Raw genomic sequence first — 24,063 nt, 5'->3', positions numbered from 1 at the left:
TGAGCAAGTGGTCTGATGACAGTTTAGATTCCTACTGATTAAACTGAATTAAGTTCTCATTAAATTTGAGACTTAATTTTTATTGAAATCTGTATTCAATATGGCTTTAATCATATTGAATTATGTATTCAATATGACTTTTCAGTTGAAATTCTAAACAACAATATATACAGCTTGGGTGTTCTGTTTACGCATACAGCAACATACAACAACATAGAAATTCGTATGGTTCATAGCACACAGAGAGAATTTCCTAACTTCGAATCCCTAAGAACTCTTGTTTCAGGTACTTTCAGGTGCTAGGCTAATCCCGGCAGTACAATCTGCTTAGGCTGTTGTACCCTGGGAAACAGACGGGTTCACCTGGGTGGCCCGAAATCTGTTTTAAGAGAAGCGTGATCTTCACGTGCCTCAGTCACCATTGGTTTTCGTTTTATTCCTTATTTTTCATTGTAATATGTTCTTAGTTTAATTTAAATTTCTTATATTGTAATTTCTTTCAGTTTACTTCTGTTCTTCTTTATGTATTGTAATCAGAATGTTTATTAATAAAATTTGTTATTTTATTTATTTTGTGAACGGTTTCCTACAAAGGAGGCAGATCGATTAGCAGCATCAAGTAAAAGCGAACCGAGACGCAGAGCGCGTTGAATCAACCGGTTTTGATCGGAATCGGAGGCCGTTGATTGAATAAGGCGGTCAAAAGAAGTGTGGATCGATGGCGAATCGGAGAGAGATAAGGAGGTTAACAGAGCGTCCATGTTGAAGTGATCTGACGAAAACTTGGGGCGTTTCGCCATGAAATTGGAATCTATTGGAGGTTTAGAGAGAGAGTAGAGAGAGAAAGAGAGAGAGTGACACATGGGAAATTGCAGCTTTTTATATACATATGGTGCCACATCATTCGCCATCTAATCATGTCCAACTCATCAACTATGTGCCACGTAGGATAAGAAACAAACCTAGTTAGTAAAGATTTAACTGAGTGGTGCTAACACAAACTAAAAGTTAAGTTCGGGGTGCCGGGTGTCAAAGTGTTAGTTGCGGGTGGCAACGGTCAAAGGCTGATAGTTGAGGGTGATAAAATCCAATAACCCTAATAACTATTATTCATATATTTTTAGCTTATATTAAGAAAGGTAAACTTTTATAAAAATCATAACAGATAATGTAACTTGATGATGTTACAAACCGTGTAATTCTACACCCACCGCTCACGTATAACTGATCATTTCAATCTTACATTATAAACAGCTAAAAACACAACAGATTAGATTCAACAATGCATAACAACAATCACTTCCACTAACAAACATCCAACAGATTTAAAACTTACAAGGCCTTTGAAAATGCTTCTTCAAGTGACCGCCTCTTCTCTCCCATCAAAATCAAACCTGTATCCTTTCCAGATCTACAAAAACCCTATCGAACCCGCTCAGCTACTCGCACTATCACTCAAAACAGCAACTTTCAACCACCCTTTGATCTCCTCTCGCCTTATATCTCTATACACCCACTCTAAATCCACCTCGCTTGATCATGTCCGCTCCCTGTTCGACCAATTTCAACAACCCACTTTGTTTTCCTGGAACACCCTCATCAAATCCTACGTTCAAAACCAACGTTCCCAAGAATCCCTATTCATGTTTCTTGACTTCATGACACTCTCGGGTTTAATGCCGGATGTTTTCACTTTACCTTGCGTGATCAAAGCGTGTGGGAGATTAATGGCGCTGAAAGAAGGGGGGCAGATTCACGGCTTGGTTTTCAAACTTGGGTTTGGGTCGGATTTGTTTGTTCAGGGCAGTTTGGTCGGTATGTATTCTAAGTTTAAAGATATTGGTTCTGCACGCAAGGTGTTCGATCAAATGACTGAAAGAGATTTGGTCACGTGGAACTCGTTGTTGGACGGTTATGTGAAGGATGGTGAGATTGAACTTGCAATGGAGTTGTTTGATGAAATGACGGAGCGGGATGTTGTGTCGTGGACTGTGATGGTTGATGGATTGTCGAAATGTGGCAGAGTTGATGATGCCAGAAAGGTGTTTGATGAAATGCCTAGGAGAAACTTTGCGTCGTGGAATGCGATGATTAATGGGTATATGAGAGCGGGTGATTTTATTTCCGCGCGTGGATTATTTGATGTAATGGAAGATAAAGATATAATCACTTGGAATTCGATGATAGCGGGGTATGAACACAATGGTAGGTGTTCGGAAGCCCTCAAGTTGTTTACCAAGCTGCTAAATTTGGGATATGTTCCGACTCATAGTACTTTGGTTAGTACACTATCAGCTATTTCGTGGTCAGCTCTTCTTAGCAAAGGAAGGTGGGTTCATTCTTATATGGTTAAAAACGGTCATAAATTAGATGGCGTGCTCGGTACTTCACTAATCGAAATGTATTGCAAGTGTGGGAGCATTGAGACTGCTTTAAAGGTTTTTGAATCTATACCCAACAAAAAGCTGGGCCACTGGACGACTATAATAGCAGGATTGGGAACACACGGGCAAGCTACACTTGCTCTTGATTTGTTTCTCGAAATGCTTAAAATGAACGTCATCCCTAATGCTATAACCTTCATTGGTGTGCTGACTGCTTGTAACCATGCAGGTTTAATTGAAGATGGCAGAAGATACTTTAACATGATGATAAAAGATTATAAAATAGAACCGACGGTCGAGCATTACGGTTGTCTTGTTGACATTCTTTGCCGAGCGGGTCATCTTGAAGAAGCAAAGAATGTGATAGAAAGCATGCCCTTGAAACCAAACAAAGTTATTTGGATGAGTTTGCTTAGCGCCTCAAGAATCTATAAGAAGGTAGAAATCGGAGAATATGCTGCTCAAAGTGTAACAGAAATAGACCCAAGTTTTATCGAAAGTTACGTGCTTTTGTCCAACATGTATGCTGCAACTGGGAATTGGGACAAAGTGTCGCGTGTTAGGGATGCAATGAGGAAAACAGGAGTTAAAAAGGATGCTGGATGCAGCTTGATAGAGTATAGAGATGAGGTTCATGAGTTCATTGCGGGTGATAAATCACATCCTCGGACTCATGAGATATACCATAAGTTGAGCAAGATTAGGGAACGACTTAAATCTGTAGGGTATGTAGCTGATAAATCTCAAGTTTTGCTGCATATTGAAGGGGATGATGAGAAGGAAACTGAATTGGAAAGCCATAGTGAGAGGTTAGCAATTGCTTTTGGCTTGATTAGTTTAAAACCCGGGATCCCAATTCGGATAGTGAAGAACCTTCGGGTTTGCAATGATTGCCACTCGGTTACAAAACATTTGTCCAAGATTTATGACCGGGAAATTATTGTAAGGGACAATAGCCGTTTTCACCATTTCAAACACGGATCATGTTCTTGCATGGATTACTGGTGATGTGGGGAATATCACAATCAAACAACATATGGGTTACAAGATTGATTACTTATTTGAAGTCTAGGTAGCAGTTTCAGATCTTGCTTCAACATGAATATGTTATTGACCGGGTAAATGTTGTATCGTGTAACGCCCCCAAATGATTTATTTTTGGTAAGCGTATTTGACATAGTAATAATTCGTGAAAAATAAATGATTTTTTTGGACAAAAATTGTTTCGGGTCAACTTAACCGGATCTTGCATTTACCAAAAGTTACCCATTTTGACACTTTACTGACCATTTATCCACCTCTAACCAATTGCCCAGTAACCTCCATAATAACAAATTAAAATCATTGTATTACCAAAGACTTGTGTTTTGTGAGACTTTATTTTAGTTATTGATGCTTTTATTATTATGTTCCTAGTTTCTTTGGTACATGGTTTAGAATCTATCCGGAACCCGTCCTGACCCGTTACGCTGACCAACCTGACCTGTTTGTTTTGCCAAGCATAGTTTAGATTAGCAATTGATTCAGATTGATCTTTAGCTTTCTAAATCTTCGAAGTGTTGTTATTTTTTGATGATAATAAATTAAGGACATGTTCAATATAAAAGGTAACGTTATGAGAGAAAATGTAAGATAAAATAATAAAATTCAATCATAATTCTGACCTCTATGTTAATTTCAACATTAAAAGATGCCAATCGAACGTAAATACAACAATACTAAAAGGATGGAAATAAACCATTGTACAAGATTTATATAACTTTTATTCCTATCCCAATTTGTGTCAAATAAATTAACCAATTTGCAGAAAAAAAGATAAATAATTATAAGTTAATAAAAAGAAAAGAAATGGAAAAAGAAGCTATACTTGTACAAAGATGTTACATGAAGTAGCTGAGAGACTTCTTTCTTCTAGAACCTCCCTCTCCATACAGCTCATTCCATTGCACAAGCTCATTCATGTTTACAGACTCAGAGGACACACTTGCACAAACCTATCAACAAAACCTCCAAAGTCACTTTATTTATAAAATATTACATCTTTTTTGTCATATATCACCATAATAAAAAGCGTTTCGGGCCAACCCAACCTATTTTTACCCGTACCAAAACTATTAGAATTTAGAGTAAACTGGTCTTTTAACGTTTTATTATAACAAATTAAAAAAATCTGACCATTTTCCCCTTCATTAAAAGGGAGGAAAAAGACAGAAAAACTGGATGTTAACTGAAAAATCTGACTAGATTTTGCTTTTGGATGAAAATGGGAACAAAATTGAAACCACAGAGACCCAGATTCAAAAGATTTGAGTTTTGGACTAATGTGGCAAAAGTGACCAAACCTCAGGGACCATTTTGGCAGTTTACTCTAGAATTTACATACAAAAGGGTTTATTTGGGTTGTGTTTTATCTATAAGTGGTAAACTAGATTAAGCTAAAAAAAAGTTAACCATAAAGGAAACGGGTCAAATGGAACGAGTGGGTCAAAAAGGATAATAGTCGCCAGACATGTATCCAAAGGCACATAAATCAGTTAGAATAAAAAGGAATATAAGTGCCCTTTAACCGGTTTTATAATACGGCCCATTTTGGCCCATTACCCAACCTTCCATTGTTCCACCCCAATACATGAAAAACTGACATATTTTTCTTAAATATGTGTTGAGTTGGATGATTAAATTTTCATGGGCGAGAAAGGGGGGTGTGTTCTTAACCTGCTCATGAGCAAATTTAAAGTCATCCAAGTTTAAAGGCCGAATATCAGAACTTTCACTTAAAGCCGGAGCAGGTTTGCCATCTGCTATAGCTGCAGCACGCTCCTGCAATCCAATTAAAAAGAAATTAAAAGTGCCTTCATAACAACAAAAACAAAAAAAACATTCACATTTTCACACACGGAACTTAAAGGTGGCAAAATAGATGAGTAGGAAAGGTTGGGTAGATAGGGTTCGGCTGACCCTATATACTTTTGTCTAAATATTTTAAGTTTTGTTGTAATCGGTGTCAAAAAAGATTACCTATGTTGATATATACATCATTTTAACTTTAAAAATTGTCTAATTTTTGAATAAAATGATTCAGATTTTGGAAGGTTCACACATCAAAAAAAAAAAAAAAAAAAAAAAAAAAACTTTCGGCCCTTTTTATTGTAAACCATTTACAAAAATTTAGGTTGTCCCGTTAGATTTGCAAACACCCGAAACCAACCCATTATATATTATATACATTAATACAAAGTCACTATGAATAGTGTTTTAAAATTATTTTAATATTGTTTATTTTTAACATTTAATCATTTTATTAATATATTTTTAATTGATTTTGCATGTTTTTTTTCTTTTATAACTATTAAGATACGGTATTTTATATAATTTTTAGTATGTCGTCGAATTTTTTTCTGTATTGATACGTTTTTTCCCGAAACTGAGTTGGGAGTGGTAAAGCTTAAGTAATCCAAGCACAAATGTACATGCTATCAAATCTAACTCATATTTAGTTTTTTTGCATATAAATTGACATTACTATTTTTCATTATTCTAATAGTATAGTGTAATACTTTATAAAGTTCTGAATATGTGCGACATGTTTATTTTTGTCTTCAGTCTGTTAAAAGTTTTGTTCAAAATCAAACGGATCAATATAATTGATTTTTATTTGTTCTTTACCGTGATCAACCGAACAAATGATTTTTATTTGTTCTTTACTGTGATCAACCGAACAATTGATTTTATTTGTTCTTTACCGTGATCAACTGAACAGATACCATATGAAACTTGGATAGCGGTATATAGTATCTTTTTATATATAAACTATAGGTGAGTATGAATACCGTACCGGTACCTTGACAAACCGAACTTATACTGTCTGTTCTTTACCATGACGAATTGAACTAACATTGTGCGAACAACTTCGATGGTAGTATAAAGTTTTTTAATAACGTAAACTATAGCGAGTATTTGTACCACGTCAATTCCAATCGAACAACATCAGTACCTGTATCGGTACCATCGGAATGGATACTTATATTCATTTCGAAAGACATTACTGATATTCGTTTTTATGGTTTTCGATTTATGTAAAATATGCGTCGATATCCTTTTGGGCATATAATGACTTTATTTTTTGGTTTTACCTTTCGATTGCTATAACGAGTTCCAGTATCGTACCGATATGTTGTTCAGTTGGTTTCAATTTGGTTTGGTACGATAGCACCACCCGCCGCAAAGCGCGGAGAACCTCACTAGTTTATAATAAAAATGACTGAAACTACGTCTATAAAATATGCAAACCTTTTTTTCCTTCTCTATGATCTCTCTAATTGGGCGATGTGCAGCGGTTACACATAAATTCTGTAATATAACATATCAAGAGACATAAAAGGTCACTTACAGCACTTCGAATTATTCAAGATTACAGAACAAAAACAAAAAGGGAGAAAATTAAACCTTAAGATCACTTCCAGAATATCCCTCGGTCATGTTTGCAACTGCATCCAAATCTATATCCGGAGACAAATCCTCTTTTGCAAGAATAACTTTTAAAATCTTTGCTCTATTAGGAGCATCCGGTAGATTCACCATCAATCTTCAAAAGGAAAAACATAAAAGATTAGCATACAAATGGGTCGAACCTGTAAAATTAAAATAAAGGTTAGCTAAATGAGAAACGGGCCATTCAATCTGTATAATGCATAAAACCTCCCAAATCATTACATATACTATAACTATGCTATTTTGTCCTATCAACCAACTTTGGCCCTTAACTTTGGCATTAACCAACTTTAGCCCCTCAAATTTAATAATGACATGTTTAGCCCTCAACTTTGGTAATGACATGTTTAGCCCCTTAACTAAAACAACTTTAGCCCCTAAATTTTAATAATAACCAACTTTAGATCCTCAACTTTAATAATGCCATGTTAAGCCCCTCAACTTGAATAATGGCATGTTCAGCCCCTCAACTTTAATAATGGCATGTTTAGCCCCTTAACTACATCAAACAGCTTTAGCTCCTCAACTTTCTTAATAAACAACTTTAGCCCCTCAACTTTAATAATAACATGTTTAGCCCCTCAACTTTAATATTGACATGTTTAGCCCTCAACCTTAATAATGACAGGTTTAGCCCCTTAACTAAAACATCAAACAACTTTAACTCCCGCGATTTGCTTACTTTTAATCTACGTTTCGAACCCGCTGCGGAGCGTGCGTGGTAACCCACTAGTTTTACTAAAAAAAATTGATTCTAATAAAATAATATAAAGTTCTCAAATCATATTAGAAACTAATTATTCCTAAAAATTTAAACAAAAAAGTGTTTCTGGTCAACCCAACCAGGCTGGTTTTGAACTGTGTAAAAACTGAAAACCACCCTTTTCACCCGTTACCGGACCCACACATACTAAACTTGGAGCATATTATACCTGCGGGGAAGCCTTCTAATCACAGCCTCATCAAGATCAAATGGTCTGTTTGTGGCTGCAAGAACAAGAACTCGTTCTGTATCTTTAGTGCGAAGACCATCCCAATTCACCATGAATTCATTTTTCATTTTACGCATGGCTTCATGTTCTCCAGGATTCTCCCTCCTCCCCAACATGCTATCCACCTTGGAATATAAATTAAAGTATGCTTTATCAATAAGTTTATTCAAAATTATATCAAAATAAAACAAATTTAATACTCGTACTTCATCCACGAAGACAACACTGGGAGAAATTTTGCTAGCCAGTGTAAACACAGCCTTAACATACTTCTCGCCCTCACCAAACCACTGCATAAAGACAATAGAAAGAAAAAAGTGACCAAAAGTTTTGTTAAAGAAGTAACTTAGATAGAGATTAGGTGTGTTCAGAATTAGATTCGGATTCGAAAATTCGAAATTCAACTAAATTCGATTCGGTTATCAAGAATTTGAATTCGAGTCCAGTAAATCGAATACAAATTTATAATTTTAAATTCGATTCGATTCGAAATTCAAATTCAAATTATACGTACTTATTTATTTTATTCATATATAATACACACAAATTAACTTTAAATTGGGTTACAGTATAAATTAATCTATAATTTAATCTAAATCCTAAAATAGCCCATTACCAAGCCCAAATAGTCCAAAACGGATTTACATATTTTAAATGAATTTGAAGTCGAGCAAAAAAAAAGATTTATTCGAAAAATTTGATTCGAGTAATTCAACCCCTAATAGAGATGGCGGGTTAAATAACGTCAAACAGGTTCAAGTTGAGACGGGCCTTTTTGCAAACACTTTTTTGTTCATTTCTTAGAGAAAAGTACAAAAAATTAATCTGGTTGAACTGTTCTTTTGTTAAAAGAATAAAAAAACTTGGTTTGGCTCGTTTGACCTGTCTGGGATTAAATAAACCCAAATCGACCCATTCGTAAGTAAATGGGTTTTAATTGGCACCACTATCAACTTATCTGCAAACAGTTGTAGAAAATAACCTTTGATGTGATGCTTGACATGGATATATTTATAAAGTTAGCACCAGCTTCAGTAGCCACAGCCTTAGCCAGCATAGTTTTTCCAGTTCCAGGAGGCCCAAACAAAAGAATGCCCTTGCATGGCTGTAATTTCAAAACTAACATCAGACCTCAATTTTGCTCCAACTTTAATAATAATTAACTTTAGCCCCTCAACTTTAATAATGACATGTTTAGCCCCTTAACTAAAACATCAAACAACTTTAACTCTCGCGATTTGCTTATTTTTATCTACGTTTCGAACCCGCAACAGGTGGTAACCCACCAGTTACCTTTAACTTCCTACAACTAGATCTGGCGAAATGAAGGGGTCAGTGGGCTGTGTGATGGGTCAGGTTGTGGCGCCCCACATACACTTTTGTTTTCCTTTTTTCTACTTTTATTATAAGCTATTGTGCGTAAGTAAGATCACAAAACTATATCAATACAATAATACTTGAATGGCCTGTTCCCATTTTCGTTGAATATTTTAGCTTAAGCCATTTGACCCGTTATAGAAACATAGCCCAAATCGACACATTTGTATATAAATGGATCCAAACTGCCACATCTACCTATCAACTAAACCGTCTACTAGTTCAATGATAAAATTCGAAAGAAAAATAATAAAATCAGATAGAGTGAAAACCTTGGTTAATTGGCCTTTGCAGAAAAGTTCAGGTCTTTGCAGAGGGAGCATAACCAATTCCTTTAATGTATCCTTGACCTTTTCCAGTGCTCCAATATCATCAAATGTTACTCCAATGTCACTAGGAGGTATGACATCACCAAGAAGTCTTTTCTCAAATTCATTTTCCGTCACAACATCCTATAATTGTATATATCATATCAGCAAAAGTTGGTATGATTCTATGGTAACAATATGCAAGGATTTCAACAATCCAAAAGCATAAGTCACTAAGATCACCTTGAGAGACTTCTTCAAGCTCTTGGATTCATTTTGAATTGCTTGGAGAATTTCAATACCGTGCTGTATACTGCCAGGTGGCAATGTTGACAAGTCCATAGTTGCATTATTTGAAGCCCCCAACAAATGATTTAACAAATAAAAAACAGGAAACAACAAAGAACTAAGACAGCTGAGTTTTGAATTTCAAATACCTCTCGTTTGAAAGAACAAGTCTTGCATCTGGATTGGCTTGAGCATGTTGCATTAGATGATGGCTTAAAGCCCATCCGACAGCTTTCTCGGCGCCTTTAAATAGCCAAAATATTTAATTAGGTTGAATAATAATTTATCTTATGAATAACCATCTGAAAGAATCAGAATATATCTTACAGATAATATATGTTATGTGATAGAAGAAAAAAGACTCAGCATACCTTCGTTTGTAAGCAACTGATCCTTGATGCACAATGTTTCCAGCCCATCACATTCTAATCCAGTCCGGTTAAGAACCTGCATAGTAATTTTCATCTCATTATGCATCAAAGTTGAAAGATAATCATACTTTTATAGCTTTTACTGTGATATCTATAAAATTGCTACAACTGCCTTTTGGTAGGTCCCACAAAGTTGGAACCTCTCCTTATTTTAAACTTAATTGACCATAGGCCACTACAAAAACAATCGGTTCGTTTTAGTTGAGTCTCTGCTATAACTTCTCAAAGCAGATAAACTACATAGTATGCAACTGGACAAATTACATGGTATTGAAAAGTAACTATAGAGTTCCGCAATGTGCTACAGACATATAATAAACTACCATTATTCAGGTATGATATAACATGTATAATGGAACATGTAATGTAACATTAGTAATCAACTGTAAATAAAAACTTGCTTACATTACGTAAATGATAAAGATTCCCCTTCATCTTTAAGGTTTCAGCATCTCGGTCCAAATGCTGTTTCCAACTAGCAAGGAGATTCTCATCCTGAAGAAGCTCATAAATTCATAATATAATCATGAAAAGAAGAAGCCAATGAGAAATAGCACACAAACCTGAGGCATGTGAATGGCCACTTTGTTAGGAAAAAGTCTTGTTAAAAGCTTAGTTGCCTTAGGAACTTCCTTCCCCCTTTCATGCAATCTTCCAATATCCTGAAAAAAATGTATTTTTTTTTCCAAAGTGATTAAAAGAAAATTGCATGGCATCCATACAGTGCTAGTAATATTTTCAATATGTTCTGTTAGGTTTATGTTATGCTACATTATTATACAGGGTTAGATCATTATAATAACTAACTACGTTGTCAAAGGCGCATAGGCCTCGCCCGGAGCCTAGGCGCAAGGCGCTTAAAAAGCAAGGGCTTTTTTAAGCGAGGCGCATAGTATAAATATATTATTTTTAGAGGTTTAGACATGTTCTATACTTGTTTAGGGCTAGTTTAATAATAAGTAACAACAATTATTACATTAATATTGTTTTACAAATGTAAAAAAAATCTAATATGTATATATAATTCATAGATATAAGAAAAAGGAAAGATGTTTAAAAAAATATAAAATATAAAATCTATACATCAAAAAAATATATATAAAATATAAAATCTGTACATCAAAATTTAAAAGGTAGTAATAATAAATTATATCAAAACAATAGTTTTAAGCAAGGAAGGAATCGTGTATGCAAATTATCAATAGCAAAAAGAAACGAAAGCCCAACAAGTCAAAGATAACAAAAATAAAAAAGGAAGCCCAATAATAAATAAATAAACCGTTTAATAAAACCCTAATCTGTAAAAAAAGAGCGCCGCTCTTGCAAATAGAAGAAAGAAACACGAATGGGAGAAAAACGCAGGAGCAGAAGGTTATTGTTGCAGTTCAATAGGCTCATTACTTCTCTTTATCTTCTTCATTGCGCCTAAGCCCACGCTTTTTCTCGCCTGCGCCTGGCTCTAGGCGCTCGCCTGATCAGTGTTTTTGCAAAAAAGCCCAGATTCTCACCTGAGCAACCACCAGGCGCTATAGCCACGCCCCGCTGCGCCTGAGCGCCTAGGCGCGCGCCCGACGCGCTTTTGACAACATAGATAACTAATGACTAATGAAACCGTAAAATGCTTGCTAACCCTGACCCCTGTAGTGCTCTGCTTTTTTAAGTTATTACACCAAGGTTTCATATAAGGTTTAATCTTGCAAGTATTTTTCACACAGGTGATACACTAGAGGCAAAAGTCATTACCGGAAGATTAAAGTCAAGCAGAGCGGTTTGATTGCTGCCAAACTTTGTGAAAAGCAAACCACCAGGATGTGACTGCAATAAAAGCAAATTGAATGCAATTATTAACAAAGACATTAGACAAATCAATACACCTTCAAAAATCTACAAACCTAAGATATACAAGTGAAAAAGAAAATAAACATACAGATAGTGAATAGTCTAGTGTCCTCTCAAAACTGTAATGCACAGAATTTCAAAATCCTAAAGTTTGTTCAGACTTCTATCAGTTTCATAACTGCTTATGGTAAATGCCCTTATGCCCCAAAGTTGAATGTGTGAAATTTATTTCAAACAGACTGAGGTTAGTTCTCTATACATGAGTGTCGGAAAATTCAGTCAGTATCATATTATATTATATACTATAAAATATGCTATTTTGTCACATCAACCAACTTTGGCCCCTCAACTTTGGTATTAACCAACTTTAGCCCCTCAACTTTAAGAATAACATGTTTAGCCCTTCAACTTTAATAATAACATGTTTAGCCCTTAACTAAAACAACTTACCCCCTCAACTTTCATAATAAACAACTTTAGCCCCTCAACTTTCATAATAAACAACTTTAGCCCCTCAACTTTACTAATGACATGTTCTAAACTTTAATATTGACATGTTTAGCCCCTTAACCACATCAAACAAACTTTAACCCCTCAACTTTAATAATAAACAGCTTTAGCCCCTCAACTTTAATAATAAACACCTTTAGCCACTCAACATTACTAATGGCATGTTTAGTCCTTTAACTAAAACAACTTTAGCCCCTTAAATTTAATAATAAACAACTTTAGCCCCTCAACTTTACTAATAAACAACTTTAGCCCCTCAACTTTAACAATGAAATTTTTAGCCCCTTAACTAAAACATCAAACAACTTCAACTCTCGCGCTTTGCTTATTTTTATCTACGTTTCGAACACGCCACAGAGCACGGGTGGTAACCCACTAGTTTTCAAAAAAATAATATTTTTATAGAACAAACAACCATGTGATATTATTTTCAGGGGTAGTACCTTTTCTTTGCGACTGTCAGTGTGAGTTTGTGAGCCTATTACCACAACATTTTCTGGTAGCTTTTCGAGCCAGTCTTTAAATGTGGAATATGATTCTGAGCTCCCAACAATGGATTTCTCTGCGTCTTTCATGAACAAAATAAAAGGAATGTTCCTACTCTCACTTGATACAACCTGCCAGACATTAAAAAGTCACTTAGGAAGCGATAAAAAATATAATAATGCTAAAAGCCAAAACCTACCTCAAACAATGTGCTGATGAGTAATTTATCAAGATCTTGTACACTGGTGGAATCCAAGCGAAGTTCATTAGCTGGTAGAGATAACGAGCATAACGAAACACCACGTTAGATAGAATTATAAAGAGTAAAATGCCAATTTCGTCCCCGAGGTTTGGCCAGTTTTGTGACTTTCGTTCAAAGGTTTGTTTTTCCGCACCTGGATCCAAAAGATTTGAAATCTTGCCATTTTCATCCGGCTCGTTAACTCCATCCATTTTTTTCCGTTAAGTCAGAGGTATTTCAGTCTTTTTTTTCTTAACTTAAAGGGCAATTCGGTCTTTTTTACTTTATTAGGTAAAAAACTGAACTACCCTTTAAGTTAACAAACCGACGGAAATACCCCTGATTTAACAAAGAAAATGGATGGAGTTAACGAGCCGGATGAAATGACAAGATTTCAAACCTTTTGGATCCAGATGCGGAAAAACAAACCTTCGGATGAAAATCACAAAACTGGCCAAACCTCAGTGACGAAAAATGGCATTTTACTCAATTATAAAAATGCCAGAAAACAAGCCACTTCAAGTTTATGTGCAAATGGATTAAATATCAAATTACCAGAGCAGAAGTATCCATAACCACCATCACAAAGTCCACCTAAGTCAACGCCATCAGAAATGGGTTTGTCAAATTTCACACCGATTTTTGAGAGAGAATTGTCTTCAAAAGGTAAAAGAACCCTCCCACGAGCCCCAGAAGTTGGACCCCTAACATCAAAAAAACATAGCAACTAAGAAATACAGTAAAAAACATGTAACGGAAGGTGGCAAGACGAGCGACAAACATAAACCAACTTTTTATTAAAACTGATTTAGATGGTTGTATGATACGGTAATAAAGCACATGTAACTGGAAGTGGCAAGATGTGTTAATTCGGTATACGAAAGCTCTCTTGCTATAATAAAGCAAAATTATAATATAATGATTTAAAAAGTTGTATGCACTAACGATACACTTTGGGTGACTTTCCACCTATTTGACTCATTTCCTTTACATATAACACAACCCAAAATCGGCTCATTCATAAGAAAATGGTTCAAAATTTCCATCTATATACCTATGCTTGATGGATATTTATTGTGTAAAATATTACTACAAAAAGCTATATTTTTACAATAATAGTCTAAATTTTCTAACAAAGTAATTTAGGAGGCTCTACACCTTAAAATACACTTAATGCAACTTTGACCCATTCCCTTTTTGAGATAAAGCTTAAACTGACCCGTTCTAAAATATGGGTCAAAATGGTCACCTCTACGACCATAATATGAACTTAGTGCTCACAAAGACAAACAAACAAGTTGCAGTAACCAAATTGCACCTTGAAGTGGATGAAGAAGGGTATATGCTTCCTCCAGATGCAGAACCTATAAACTTTACTCTATCACCTACACATGTGTAATTCACTTTTGTTAAAAAAGAGGGAAAGAAATGGAATAAACAATTATATATACTATAAGTAAGCTATTTTGTCACGTCAACCAACTTTGGCATTAACCAACTTTAGCCCCTCAACTTTAATAATGACATGTTTAGCCCCTCAACTTTGGTAATGACATGTTTAGCCCCTTAATTAAAACAACTTTAGCCCCTCAGCTTTAATATTGACATGTTTAGCCCCTCAACTTCAATAATGACATGTTTAGCCACTTAACTACATCAAACAACTTTAGCCCCTTAACTAAAACATCAAACAACTTTCACACTCGCAATTTGCTTATTTTAATCCACGTTTCGAACCCACTGCAGAGCGCGGGTGGTAACCCACTAGTTAACTATGTTAACATAACATACCCAATTTAAATGCGGGGCTTTTGGAGGTTCCTGCTGTAGGTGAAACAATGTCAACCACCATTTTCTGTTGTGAGTCAAGAGAAGATGAAGAAGGAACATTTTCATTTCCCGTTACGTCTAATTCACTAGGGGTACTTGCAGTGCCTGCCAACAGAGTAGTAGCTCTCTTTGAAACATTGCTAGTACTTCCGTCTTTCGATAACTCAGCTTTCGATGATGGACCCTAGAAACAATGCAGTTAAAAAAATTTAATTTTTATAAACCAACTCTATAATAGTTCAACTATAGAATGCGAACAGATTTATTCTTACACCCAGAAACGAGTGGCTATCAAATATAAGCAATTTGGCCCCATAATAATGCGCAAGGGCCTTTGCTAGCATCTCTTGATAAATTTCAGAACCTACAAAAATGTTTAGATGATATATTCATACCATGAAGAAAGATCCAAACTTTATCAGATGGTAAACCGTAAAAGAAGTAGAATTAAAAACATACTTGCAGGACCAGAAAGCAAGATTCTAGGATTCACCGTAGGGAGTTCAGAAGCATATTTAACTTGGTCCCTATGCTTCAAGTGTATATAAGAAGCTGCAATAAGCACATTTTTGGTGTTCTCGCTGCATAAAGAAGCTTGTTTGTCAAAATTTCAAAAACACCTGCTTATGGGAATTACTTTTACTTTTTAAAGTAATCGCATTTAAGTAGCATATCCTTTTATTATGTTTATAACCTTGGTTTTAAAATGCGCACATAATGCGTGATGGATGCACTCATGAGAGCGCATCGCCACAGCTGATGCGTTGCGTTTACATGATGCGAGAATAATGTGCCGATTTCGCGTAATGCGCTCCAATGCACGCAACATTGTTTGTTATGTTTTTTTTTACTAGATTTTATAAAATGGGTGAATTTTTCAATAATTATTATATTCGTATGCTTGATTTGGACCATTATGGTTCCTAAACTCTTATCTTCTTATTATGTCAGTTGTTTTAGTTTAGGTATGCTTTTATAAGTTGTTGTGTTTAAATATCTTTTTATAAAGAGCGCATTGCATTAGATTTTTGGACCAAACGCATCAGAGCACATCACGCAATTTAAAACCAAGTTTATAACATTAACGTGCTATTTTAATATATAACCTTAAATAATATGGGAATTCATCAAAAGAAACATCAACTTCACGCCCGTCAATAATCGCAGCAAGAATCTCTTCCTTCAGCAATGCAGATCTTACAGACATTCCTGGAGCCAATGCAGGTCGTGAATCTAATGCCTGTTCAAAAATACATGTGAATATAAACCCAATCATAACTGCTAAAAAACCTTGAATCAATAGTTGAAAAAGATACTTACGTTTCCTGTTTCGATAGGACTTGGGTCTAAGCTGCTTCCAAGAGGGGTGATTTTGCTTGTAGCTCCAACTTCAGATGCACTATCTTTACCTGTATTTGTAGCTGAATTTACTTCTGGACCATCAGTCTCATCATTTTCATGATTACGACGACGAATTTCAGTTTCAACAACTGGCTTCAGACGAGATAAATCCGATCTCAGATTAGATAAAGATGCCAATATAGAAGCACCTGCAACTGCTGATGCGTCCCCTACACGCCCTGCAAGTCCTTCAAGATACCGCGCTTTTGTTGTTTTTAACAAGACATCATTTGGCAGTTGCTGGAAAATCTATTTGGAAAAGGTTAAGAAAAATGTAGAAAATGAAAATAACCAAAAATGCATTAACATTTAATGAATTTCCTTTGCTAAAAGAAGGATACATAAGCGTGATTCCCATGAGAACCGAAAACAACTTCGTCCCCTGAATTTAATACACAACTTGTTCCCTTTTTGATAGTCTTCCCGTTAACATAAAGAGATCCCTTGCTTCCTTTGCTTTCAAGAATAGCTACAGAACCGCCTTCGCGCTGATCATGTCGACAAATAGTAAGTATTCATACTGCAAGTAGAAAATATGGAGTTCATCTCCAAATATTTCTATAATCCAAATGAACTATTTGTGCTTAATCCCTAAAATGGTGGCATGAAATCGGAATTTTTACTCCATACCTCATTGAGCTTGATACTGCAAAGAACCGCACTTATATCTTTAATTAAAAGATTAGCATTCTTGCTTGATCCAACTGAAAAGCTGCTTGTATAAAGAGTCATTGTTTGGTTCTACAAGAAACAATGCACTTCAGCTATTTGGTGAAATAAACAAGAAGCTTGTGTGTCCTAATAGTATCATGTAATTACTCATTTTTAAAGATGAGTACAAACCAGCGACGTCTGAGGAAGAAGCCTGCACCACGGTGCGGCCGTCTCACATCTTTGATTTTGTTGCTTCCATGAAGTAAATGCTCGCGGTTTCTCAGTTAAAACCGGAACTGCCCCTTCATATTAACCAATACAAACTCTCAGCTTTAATTGCACCTAATTTACATAAACAATCATGGCATTTATGTTCACTTGTAGCCTAACTTTATTCTAAACCCTGACTAGTTCAGTAGCTACAATTCTACACTCACCACTCACGTATAACTGATCATTTCAATCTTACATTCTAAACAGCTAAAAACACAGCAGATTAGATTCAACAATGCCTAACAACAATCACTTCCACTAACAAACATGCAACAGATTTAAAACTTACACCACAGCAACAACACAACTTCTTGAGCGATCGGAGTGCCAACAGAAGCAGCCAATACAAACTCTCAGCTTTAATTGCACCTAAATTTATATAAACACAATCATGCATTTATGTTGACTTATGCACAAACCTAACCTTATTCTAAACCCAGCCTATTTCACTAAAAAAACTCATGCACAATTAATCATTCCATCTTACATTCTAAACAGCTACAAACACAACAGATTAGATTCAACAATGCAGAACAATAAACTATTTTAGTAACAAACATGCAACAGACTTACACCACAACTTGCCTTGAGCAGTCGGAGTACCGCCAGATGCAGCCAATACAAACTCTCAACTTTCATTGCACCTAAATTTATATAAGCACAAACATGCATTTATGTTGACTTATGCACAGACCTAATTTCATTCTAAACCCTGCCAATTTCACTAACTACACTCATATACAATTCATCATTCCATCATACATTCTAAACACCTACAAAGACAACAATTACATTCAACAATACATAACAACAACAACAAACACTTCCACTAACAAACATGCAACAGATTCACAACTAACCTTGAGCAATCGGAGTAACAACAGAAGCAGCCCGAGTAGCAACCTCTCCGTCCTTCCCGCAGCTCACGGCGGCATTCTCCGGCGGATCCGCCGCCGTCGGCGAGCTCAATTCCTTCGAATTCTCCACAGCCGCCGGCTGTAACCGCTCCTCTGCCGTCGATTTCTCCGATTCACCTCCATTTTCAACCTAAAAACCGAAATCAATCCAATAACGAATCAATAAACATGAGATTGAACAAATTAACGCAAAATAAAGCAAAATATATAGCATTTTCGGACCTTTGGACGCTTCGGTGACGGATGATTCTGTTCAGAAGATGATGATCGTTTGTTGTTGTTGTTGGATATAGATCCACTGCGACGCGTAGAGACCATATCTGTGAAGCTTCTTTGTTGTTGTCGTCTTCGTTCGTCCTCTCGTAGAGAGAGAAACAGGGGGTTCTAGAGAGAGAAACCGAATGAGACGAAGGGGAATAACAATAATCAGAGGATGAAATATATATTTTTTCCTGAAAAAGAAAAAAATAAAAGTTGTAGGTGTGAGGGTTAAGCAGTTTTTAAGTAGTAGACGTTAGATTTGCTAGTTTTGATTATCTTGCCTTTTGCCCCCTTAGGTTTTGAGTTTTGTATGTTGTGTAAACGAGTCATGTCAAGTTGAGTTTAGACGTGTGTTGTCTATGATGTAAGTTGAAGCTTGGCTAATTTAACTCATGAGATCTGGGGTTTAAGTTCAGCTTGTTTCGAGTACTTAACAAGGTAGTACTAATGATTGGTGTTTGTTTTGAGGGGTGACACTACAAATGTTTTAGTTAGAAACTATTAATCATTCTTATCTTAAACCTGCACCAAATTGAGTTAGCAACTAGAGAAGAAAAACGATCACTTCTTAATTGTCAAACACAAGAATCATGGTCGGTAACATTGTTCGAGTATGGAATTATCATTCATCCACTACTCATATTCCAACGATGAATTCATCATGATATGTGGATTGATGATTAAATATGATACGTGGATTTATGATTAACTGTTTCACTGTCATCGTATAATATATTTATTCACCAATTTTTTGCAGAAATAAGTAGTTTAGAAATAAAAAGAGTGCTTTTAGGTGATCCAGGATTTTTGTTTCAAATCTAGGTAGATCGCTGTTTGGTTCAGCGACCTTCTACACCCCATCTGACAGAAATCTGGAAAAGCTGAATTCTTCAACAAGGTCGCTGTTTGAGATAGCAATGTTTAACAAGGTCGTTGTTTGAATCTGCAATGTATATAAGGTCGTTGTTTGAGAAAGCAATGTCTTAAAAGGTTGTTGTTTGAGAAAACAATGTCTTAAAAGGTTGCTGCTTGAGAGAGCAATGTCTTAAAAGGTTGCTGTCTGAAACAGCTATCTTCTTTTAACATATACATTATGTCTTTTTACCTAAAACAAAGACATAATGTATATGTTAAAAGAAGATAGCTGTTTCAGACAACAACCTTTTAAGACATTGCTCTCTCAAACAACAACCTTTTAAGACATTGCTTTCTTAAACAACGACCTTATACACATTGCAGATCCACACAGCGACCTTGTTAAACATTGCTATCTCAAACAGCGACCCTATTGAAGAATTCAGCTTTTCCAGATTTCTGTCAGAGGGGGTGTAGAAGGTCGTTGAACCAAACAGCGATCTACCTAGATTTGAAACAAAATTCCTGGATCACATAAAAGCACTCTTTTTATTTCTAAACCACTTATTTATGCAAAAAAATTATTCCTTTTGAGTTTCTGATGAAAGCTTCACATATTAATATATTTTCCTTTTCTTTTATGTGAAAGCTTTTCACATAGAGATATTATTCTTTTCTGATGAAATGCTTTTTCAAAAGGAAAGATTCATTTTTTTTTCTTATGGAAGCATTTTCATAGAAAAAAAATTACTTAATGTGTGATATATTATCTTAACCGTGGGGTATGGTGGGGCGGGGGTTTGGGGCATGGGTTGACACGTGGACTTCGAGGGGCACCGCTGGTCAGTTGCATGTTGGGTTGGTATGGCGGGGCGTGGCGTGGCTAGCCCGCGTGGGCTGGCCACGTGTTATAATGTTTTTTCAATTATTATAAAAATACACACAAAATTAAAAAAAAAGCCTAAAATTATTATTAAAATTTCCTAGCCACCTATAGCCTAGCCAACGCCCGGGCTGAAACCCCCGCCCAAGGGGCCACGCCGAAACCCAAGCCCACCCGGGGTGGTGACTTGGGCGTTTGTACCCAACCCACGCCCCATACCCCATAGTCTTAACACAATTCTTTGACTTTGTATCTTGTAAACTCCATAATGACCCGCTAACAATTTGAAGTCTTGTAATTTTGTCGTGATCTTTACTCAAATAATTTGAAGCTTGATTTTTTTTCTTTCTCGGACTTCATATTTAGTGCTTCTGGGACGGTTCGTCGGTCGGTTCGCCTTGATGGAATTATTTCTAAGTGACTTTAACAATTTTCAACAACAAATAACAAAAAGCTACCTAACAGTCACCCCATATTTGTTGTTAAAAATACAAACAATGCATTTATACTTAGAAATAACAAATAAACTTGTTAAAAATGTATCTTTTTTTTCTTCTAGTCACGTTATCATGTAGGCACCTTTTTAGTGATATTCGTTGACTGTATCTTCAGATTGGTATGAAAGTTTACTTGGCATACGTCCGACTTTTTATGGATAATCATCTGATTATATGTCATTCCCTGTTATAATTCTTCACCTCGATTTGTAGTTCCACCTAAATGTATGCATTATTTGAAACACCCTAACACGTAATAACTTAAAAACGACGCAGTGGAAAAAGGGCCTAAAAAATTTCTTTCTTTATTAGACACATTACTTACATAAAGGCTCAGTTACGAAATGTCAAGCATTAACTAAAAGAAATATACAACATTTACTACCAATTAACACTTTAAGGCGTTACATAAATACAACTAAGTGACCGTTCTTTCCGTACAATCCTTGCTCTCGACTCGATCCATGTCCGCTTCTCCTCATTCGTGGTAGAAGAAATCCGTGTAATACCTGTGGACATCACATACAACTTAACCATTAGTCATTAACAACATTATACGACATGATTCTCATATATTCTAATATTGAATAACATTTAACAATAGAAACTTGATTCATTCAACTATCCTTTCGTATTTTCTTGTTCCGAGTTCGACTTTGATACCTCATGAACTCGATGTTCTTATACCTGCGTTACATTTCAATCTCAAAGCACACCATTAGCAATTGTTAATGCCTAAACATAAGGAAACCATTCCTTCATACATTTATAACATCTCGCATTCACAAACGTATACATTCCTAATTCCTACGTGCATTCATAATAACCCACCTTCGTACATACATGCGTTACTAGCTACGACCATACAATCTTATTTAACTATATGAATGCATACACGGTTACGGGCTCTTACTTACTACTTTTACACACATACTCTTACGTTATCATGTCAAAACTCTAACTTTACTTAATATAGGCATTATACATATCGACATATACACTTACTTGTTTCTAGATACGTTTACATATAAATTTCCTTCACTTACACGAGAGCAATTCCATACTTTTACTATCCGGAGAACAATAACATTCATTTATAACAAAACCACTATTTAAGGTATTCATTCGCAATCATATACGCGTTTACAATCGAGTCCGGGTGCTAAAACTAACTAGAAAAACAAGTTTTGCCAGCTTACTGGCTCTCGCGGGCCGCGACAGATACAACCCTGGGCGGTCGCGGGGCGTGACAGTGGTCGCGTTGCGCGACGGTAAAGCTGGTTTGCTGTTGCGTAGCGCGATAGCCCCTTTCGACAGATCCATTCCTTTTGCTGCTGCACTTTTGCCCAGCTATACATTCTAACCAATTCTCAACTTAAAACTTACATAACTTATGACCTAGACGTCCGTTTTGAGTAATTCCTGTTTCTACGCGTCCATAATTTAATTACGGATCCGTTTACCATCCTAACTGATATCAAAAGCTGAATTATAAGAAAAAGACTTATAGATCCTTCATACCATTATTCGACCCGTTTAATTTCACCATTTTAGTTCCGACGTAACCAACTACTTTCAGCCCCATTAATCATTCTCTTAGTAATTCCAATTATTACTTAATCAAACAAGATTTCCTCTCATTCGTAATTATTAAATAATCCCCTACACATACTAATAAGTGAGTCGGAAGTCACTTACCTCGTGCGTCCAAGTTTGTGCATAGCTTCCTTATTTACCCTTGACCCATTGCCCTTCCATGCTCGTATCCATGTTGACATGGCTCCTACACTTTCATGTTATCATCAACACTTTCTAGTTATCACACATACCATTGTACTTGATTACGAGCATACCATTTGCATAATTCACATTTGACTTGCATTAGTCAATCCTATCAAGCATACAACATATACCCGATTTCACATCCTTTCAAACCCACATAATCCATCATATCATATATTTTTATACCCTGTACCATGCGCCTATCTATAATTTTATAATTACAACAACAAGTCTAGTCATGTTTCTCATGCATAGTTGACTTTCAGAAGTCAACGATTTATCGTTTTAACTTTCGGCTTAATCTCATAAACCCATGACATAATAATAGGCTATACAATCGACATCATATACAACTTCCTACTCATAACGAAATGCGTTTACAAACACATGATCATCTAATTATACACACTTGCTCTTACTTTCACATGTTAACTCTTTGTGATCCTACAATTGGTAATATCATTGTTATGGGTGGTTTTCCGCTTATATATCCTGAATGATATTCTGACTATGTTTCTTTTGTTGTGATCAGGATGCCGGATCAGGATATTGGTAACATCCTGATACAGTATCCTGGTAGTGACTGATTAATTCACGTGCAGATTAGTGAAGCAAGTCTATAACGTTCAAGTGGACCTTTTCTCCCGAAGACTCGGACTAATCTGTTGAAATAGGAACGTTGAAGCCAGAAGACGTGGACTACAACGTTCATAAAGGGAATATTCATTTTATCCCAGATTTGTAGGCTAGTTAGTTAGCTTTGTTTTACTATAAATAGGATTGATCGGATCATATAAGAACACACACAATCTCTCGAACACTCTTGCTCTCTAGCTACAATCACTCACGAAACACTTACACCTGTATTCAAATTGCATTGCAACACTTAGTTGATCCGCATCATATCCTGCACCGTATCCTGATATTTGAAGTAATAAGAAGAACAAGGCAGTTGCGATTGTCAGCTCCCGAGGTTTTGTGCCGGCGATCTAGATTGATCAAGGGCTTTCCTCGTACATCCTGTGTCACCCTTTAACTTTTTGCTCATTGTTTGATTGTTGATACAACTCAATGTCCTGAGCCGTATCCTGAAAACTGTTTTTGCTAAACAACTTAATCAGCATATATTTTCAAATACTTCTAGCGCACTACCTCACTTAACTAATTTGATCACTTAATTGCTTCGGTAATTTTTTACCAAAACAATTTGGCGCCCACCGTGGGGCAAGTGGTGCTATTTCTACTAAAAGCTTTTGCGAAATCATTACTTGGTTTTCTATTTTCAAAACTTTTTGCTACACTATTTTCAATGGCCTCAAGATTAAACATGAGCTCTTCTACCTTGTCTGCTACAACCTCTGCA

The 24,063-nt window shown here is 35.9% G+C and overlaps 2 protein-coding genes across 3 annotated transcripts; one reads left to right on the top strand and one right to left on the bottom strand.

The window, feature by feature from the left end:
- The first annotated feature begins 1,263 nt into the window (after nucleotides 1-1,263).
- On the top strand, nucleotides 1,264-3,604 carry LOC110873271 (pentatricopeptide repeat-containing protein At2g29760, chloroplastic). The gene has a single exon (XM_022122204.2). It carries the CDS (start codon nucleotides 1,350-1,352, stop codon nucleotides 3,390-3,392), a length of 2,043 nt encoding a protein of 680 aa, XP_021977896.1. The 5' UTR covers nucleotides 1,264-1,349; the 3' UTR covers nucleotides 3,393-3,604.
- A 455-nt stretch (nucleotides 3,605-4,059) lies between these two features.
- On the bottom strand, nucleotides 4,060-18,895 carry LOC110873270. 2 transcript variants are annotated; one of them, XM_022122201.2, is made up of 28 exons: nucleotides 18,645-18,895; nucleotides 18,366-18,552; nucleotides 17,422-17,534; nucleotides 17,209-17,319; nucleotides 16,920-17,066; nucleotides 16,498-16,827; nucleotides 16,284-16,417; nucleotides 15,637-15,758; nucleotides 15,450-15,541; nucleotides 15,139-15,361; nucleotides 14,666-14,732; nucleotides 13,903-14,051; nucleotides 13,306-13,376; nucleotides 13,064-13,237; nucleotides 12,015-12,086; nucleotides 10,835-10,933; nucleotides 10,677-10,766; nucleotides 10,212-10,287; nucleotides 9,990-10,083; nucleotides 9,796-9,865; nucleotides 9,517-9,696; nucleotides 8,850-8,972; nucleotides 8,074-8,157; nucleotides 7,808-7,992; nucleotides 6,831-6,969; nucleotides 6,675-6,734; nucleotides 5,100-5,204; nucleotides 4,060-4,378 (listed from the first exon to the last, which is right to left on the bottom strand). In XM_022122201.2, the coding sequence occupies exons 1-28, from the start codon at nucleotides 18,738-18,740 to the stop codon at nucleotides 4,265-4,267; spliced, it is 3,507 nt and encodes a 1,168-aa protein (XP_021977893.1). In that variant the 5' UTR covers nucleotides 18,741-18,895; the 3' UTR covers nucleotides 4,060-4,264. The 2 variants fall into 2 exon arrangements, with proteins under 2 accessions (XP_021977893.1, XP_021977895.1); XM_022122203.2 differs by having other exon boundaries at nucleotides 17,422-17,528.
- Nucleotides 18,896-24,063: the final 5,168 nt, after the last annotated feature.

Source organism: Helianthus annuus, chromosome 8, assembly GCF_002127325.2.
Source record: "Helianthus annuus cultivar XRQ/B chromosome 8, HanXRQr2.0-SUNRISE, whole genome shotgun sequence".
Classification (NCBI taxonomy): Eukaryota; Viridiplantae; Streptophyta; class Magnoliopsida; order Asterales; family Asteraceae; genus Helianthus; species Helianthus annuus.
Note: the sequence above shows the minus strand (reverse complement) of the source record. Positions and strands in the feature narration are given on the sequence as shown.

What these genes read in the sequence shown, in the direction of transcription:
- LOC110873271 (XM_022122204.2), top strand. Translation starts at nt 1,350, where the DNA reads ATGCTTCTTCAAGTGACCGCCTCTTCTCTCCCATCAAAATCAAACCTG.
- LOC110873270 (XM_022122201.2), bottom strand. Translation starts at nt 18,740, where the DNA reads ATGGTCTCTACGCGTCGCAGTGGATCTATATCCAACAACAACAACAAA. An exon ending in TGGCCATTCACATGCCTCAG is followed by an intron (nt 10,767 to 10,834) that starts GTTTGTGTGCTA and finishes GAGCTTCTTCAG; the next exon opens with GATGAGAATCTCCTTGCTAG. An exon ending in TCAGTTGCTTACAAACGAAG is followed by an intron (nt 10,084 to 10,211) that starts GTATGCTGAGTC and finishes GGCTATTTAAAG; the next exon opens with GCGCCGAGAAAGCTGTCGGA.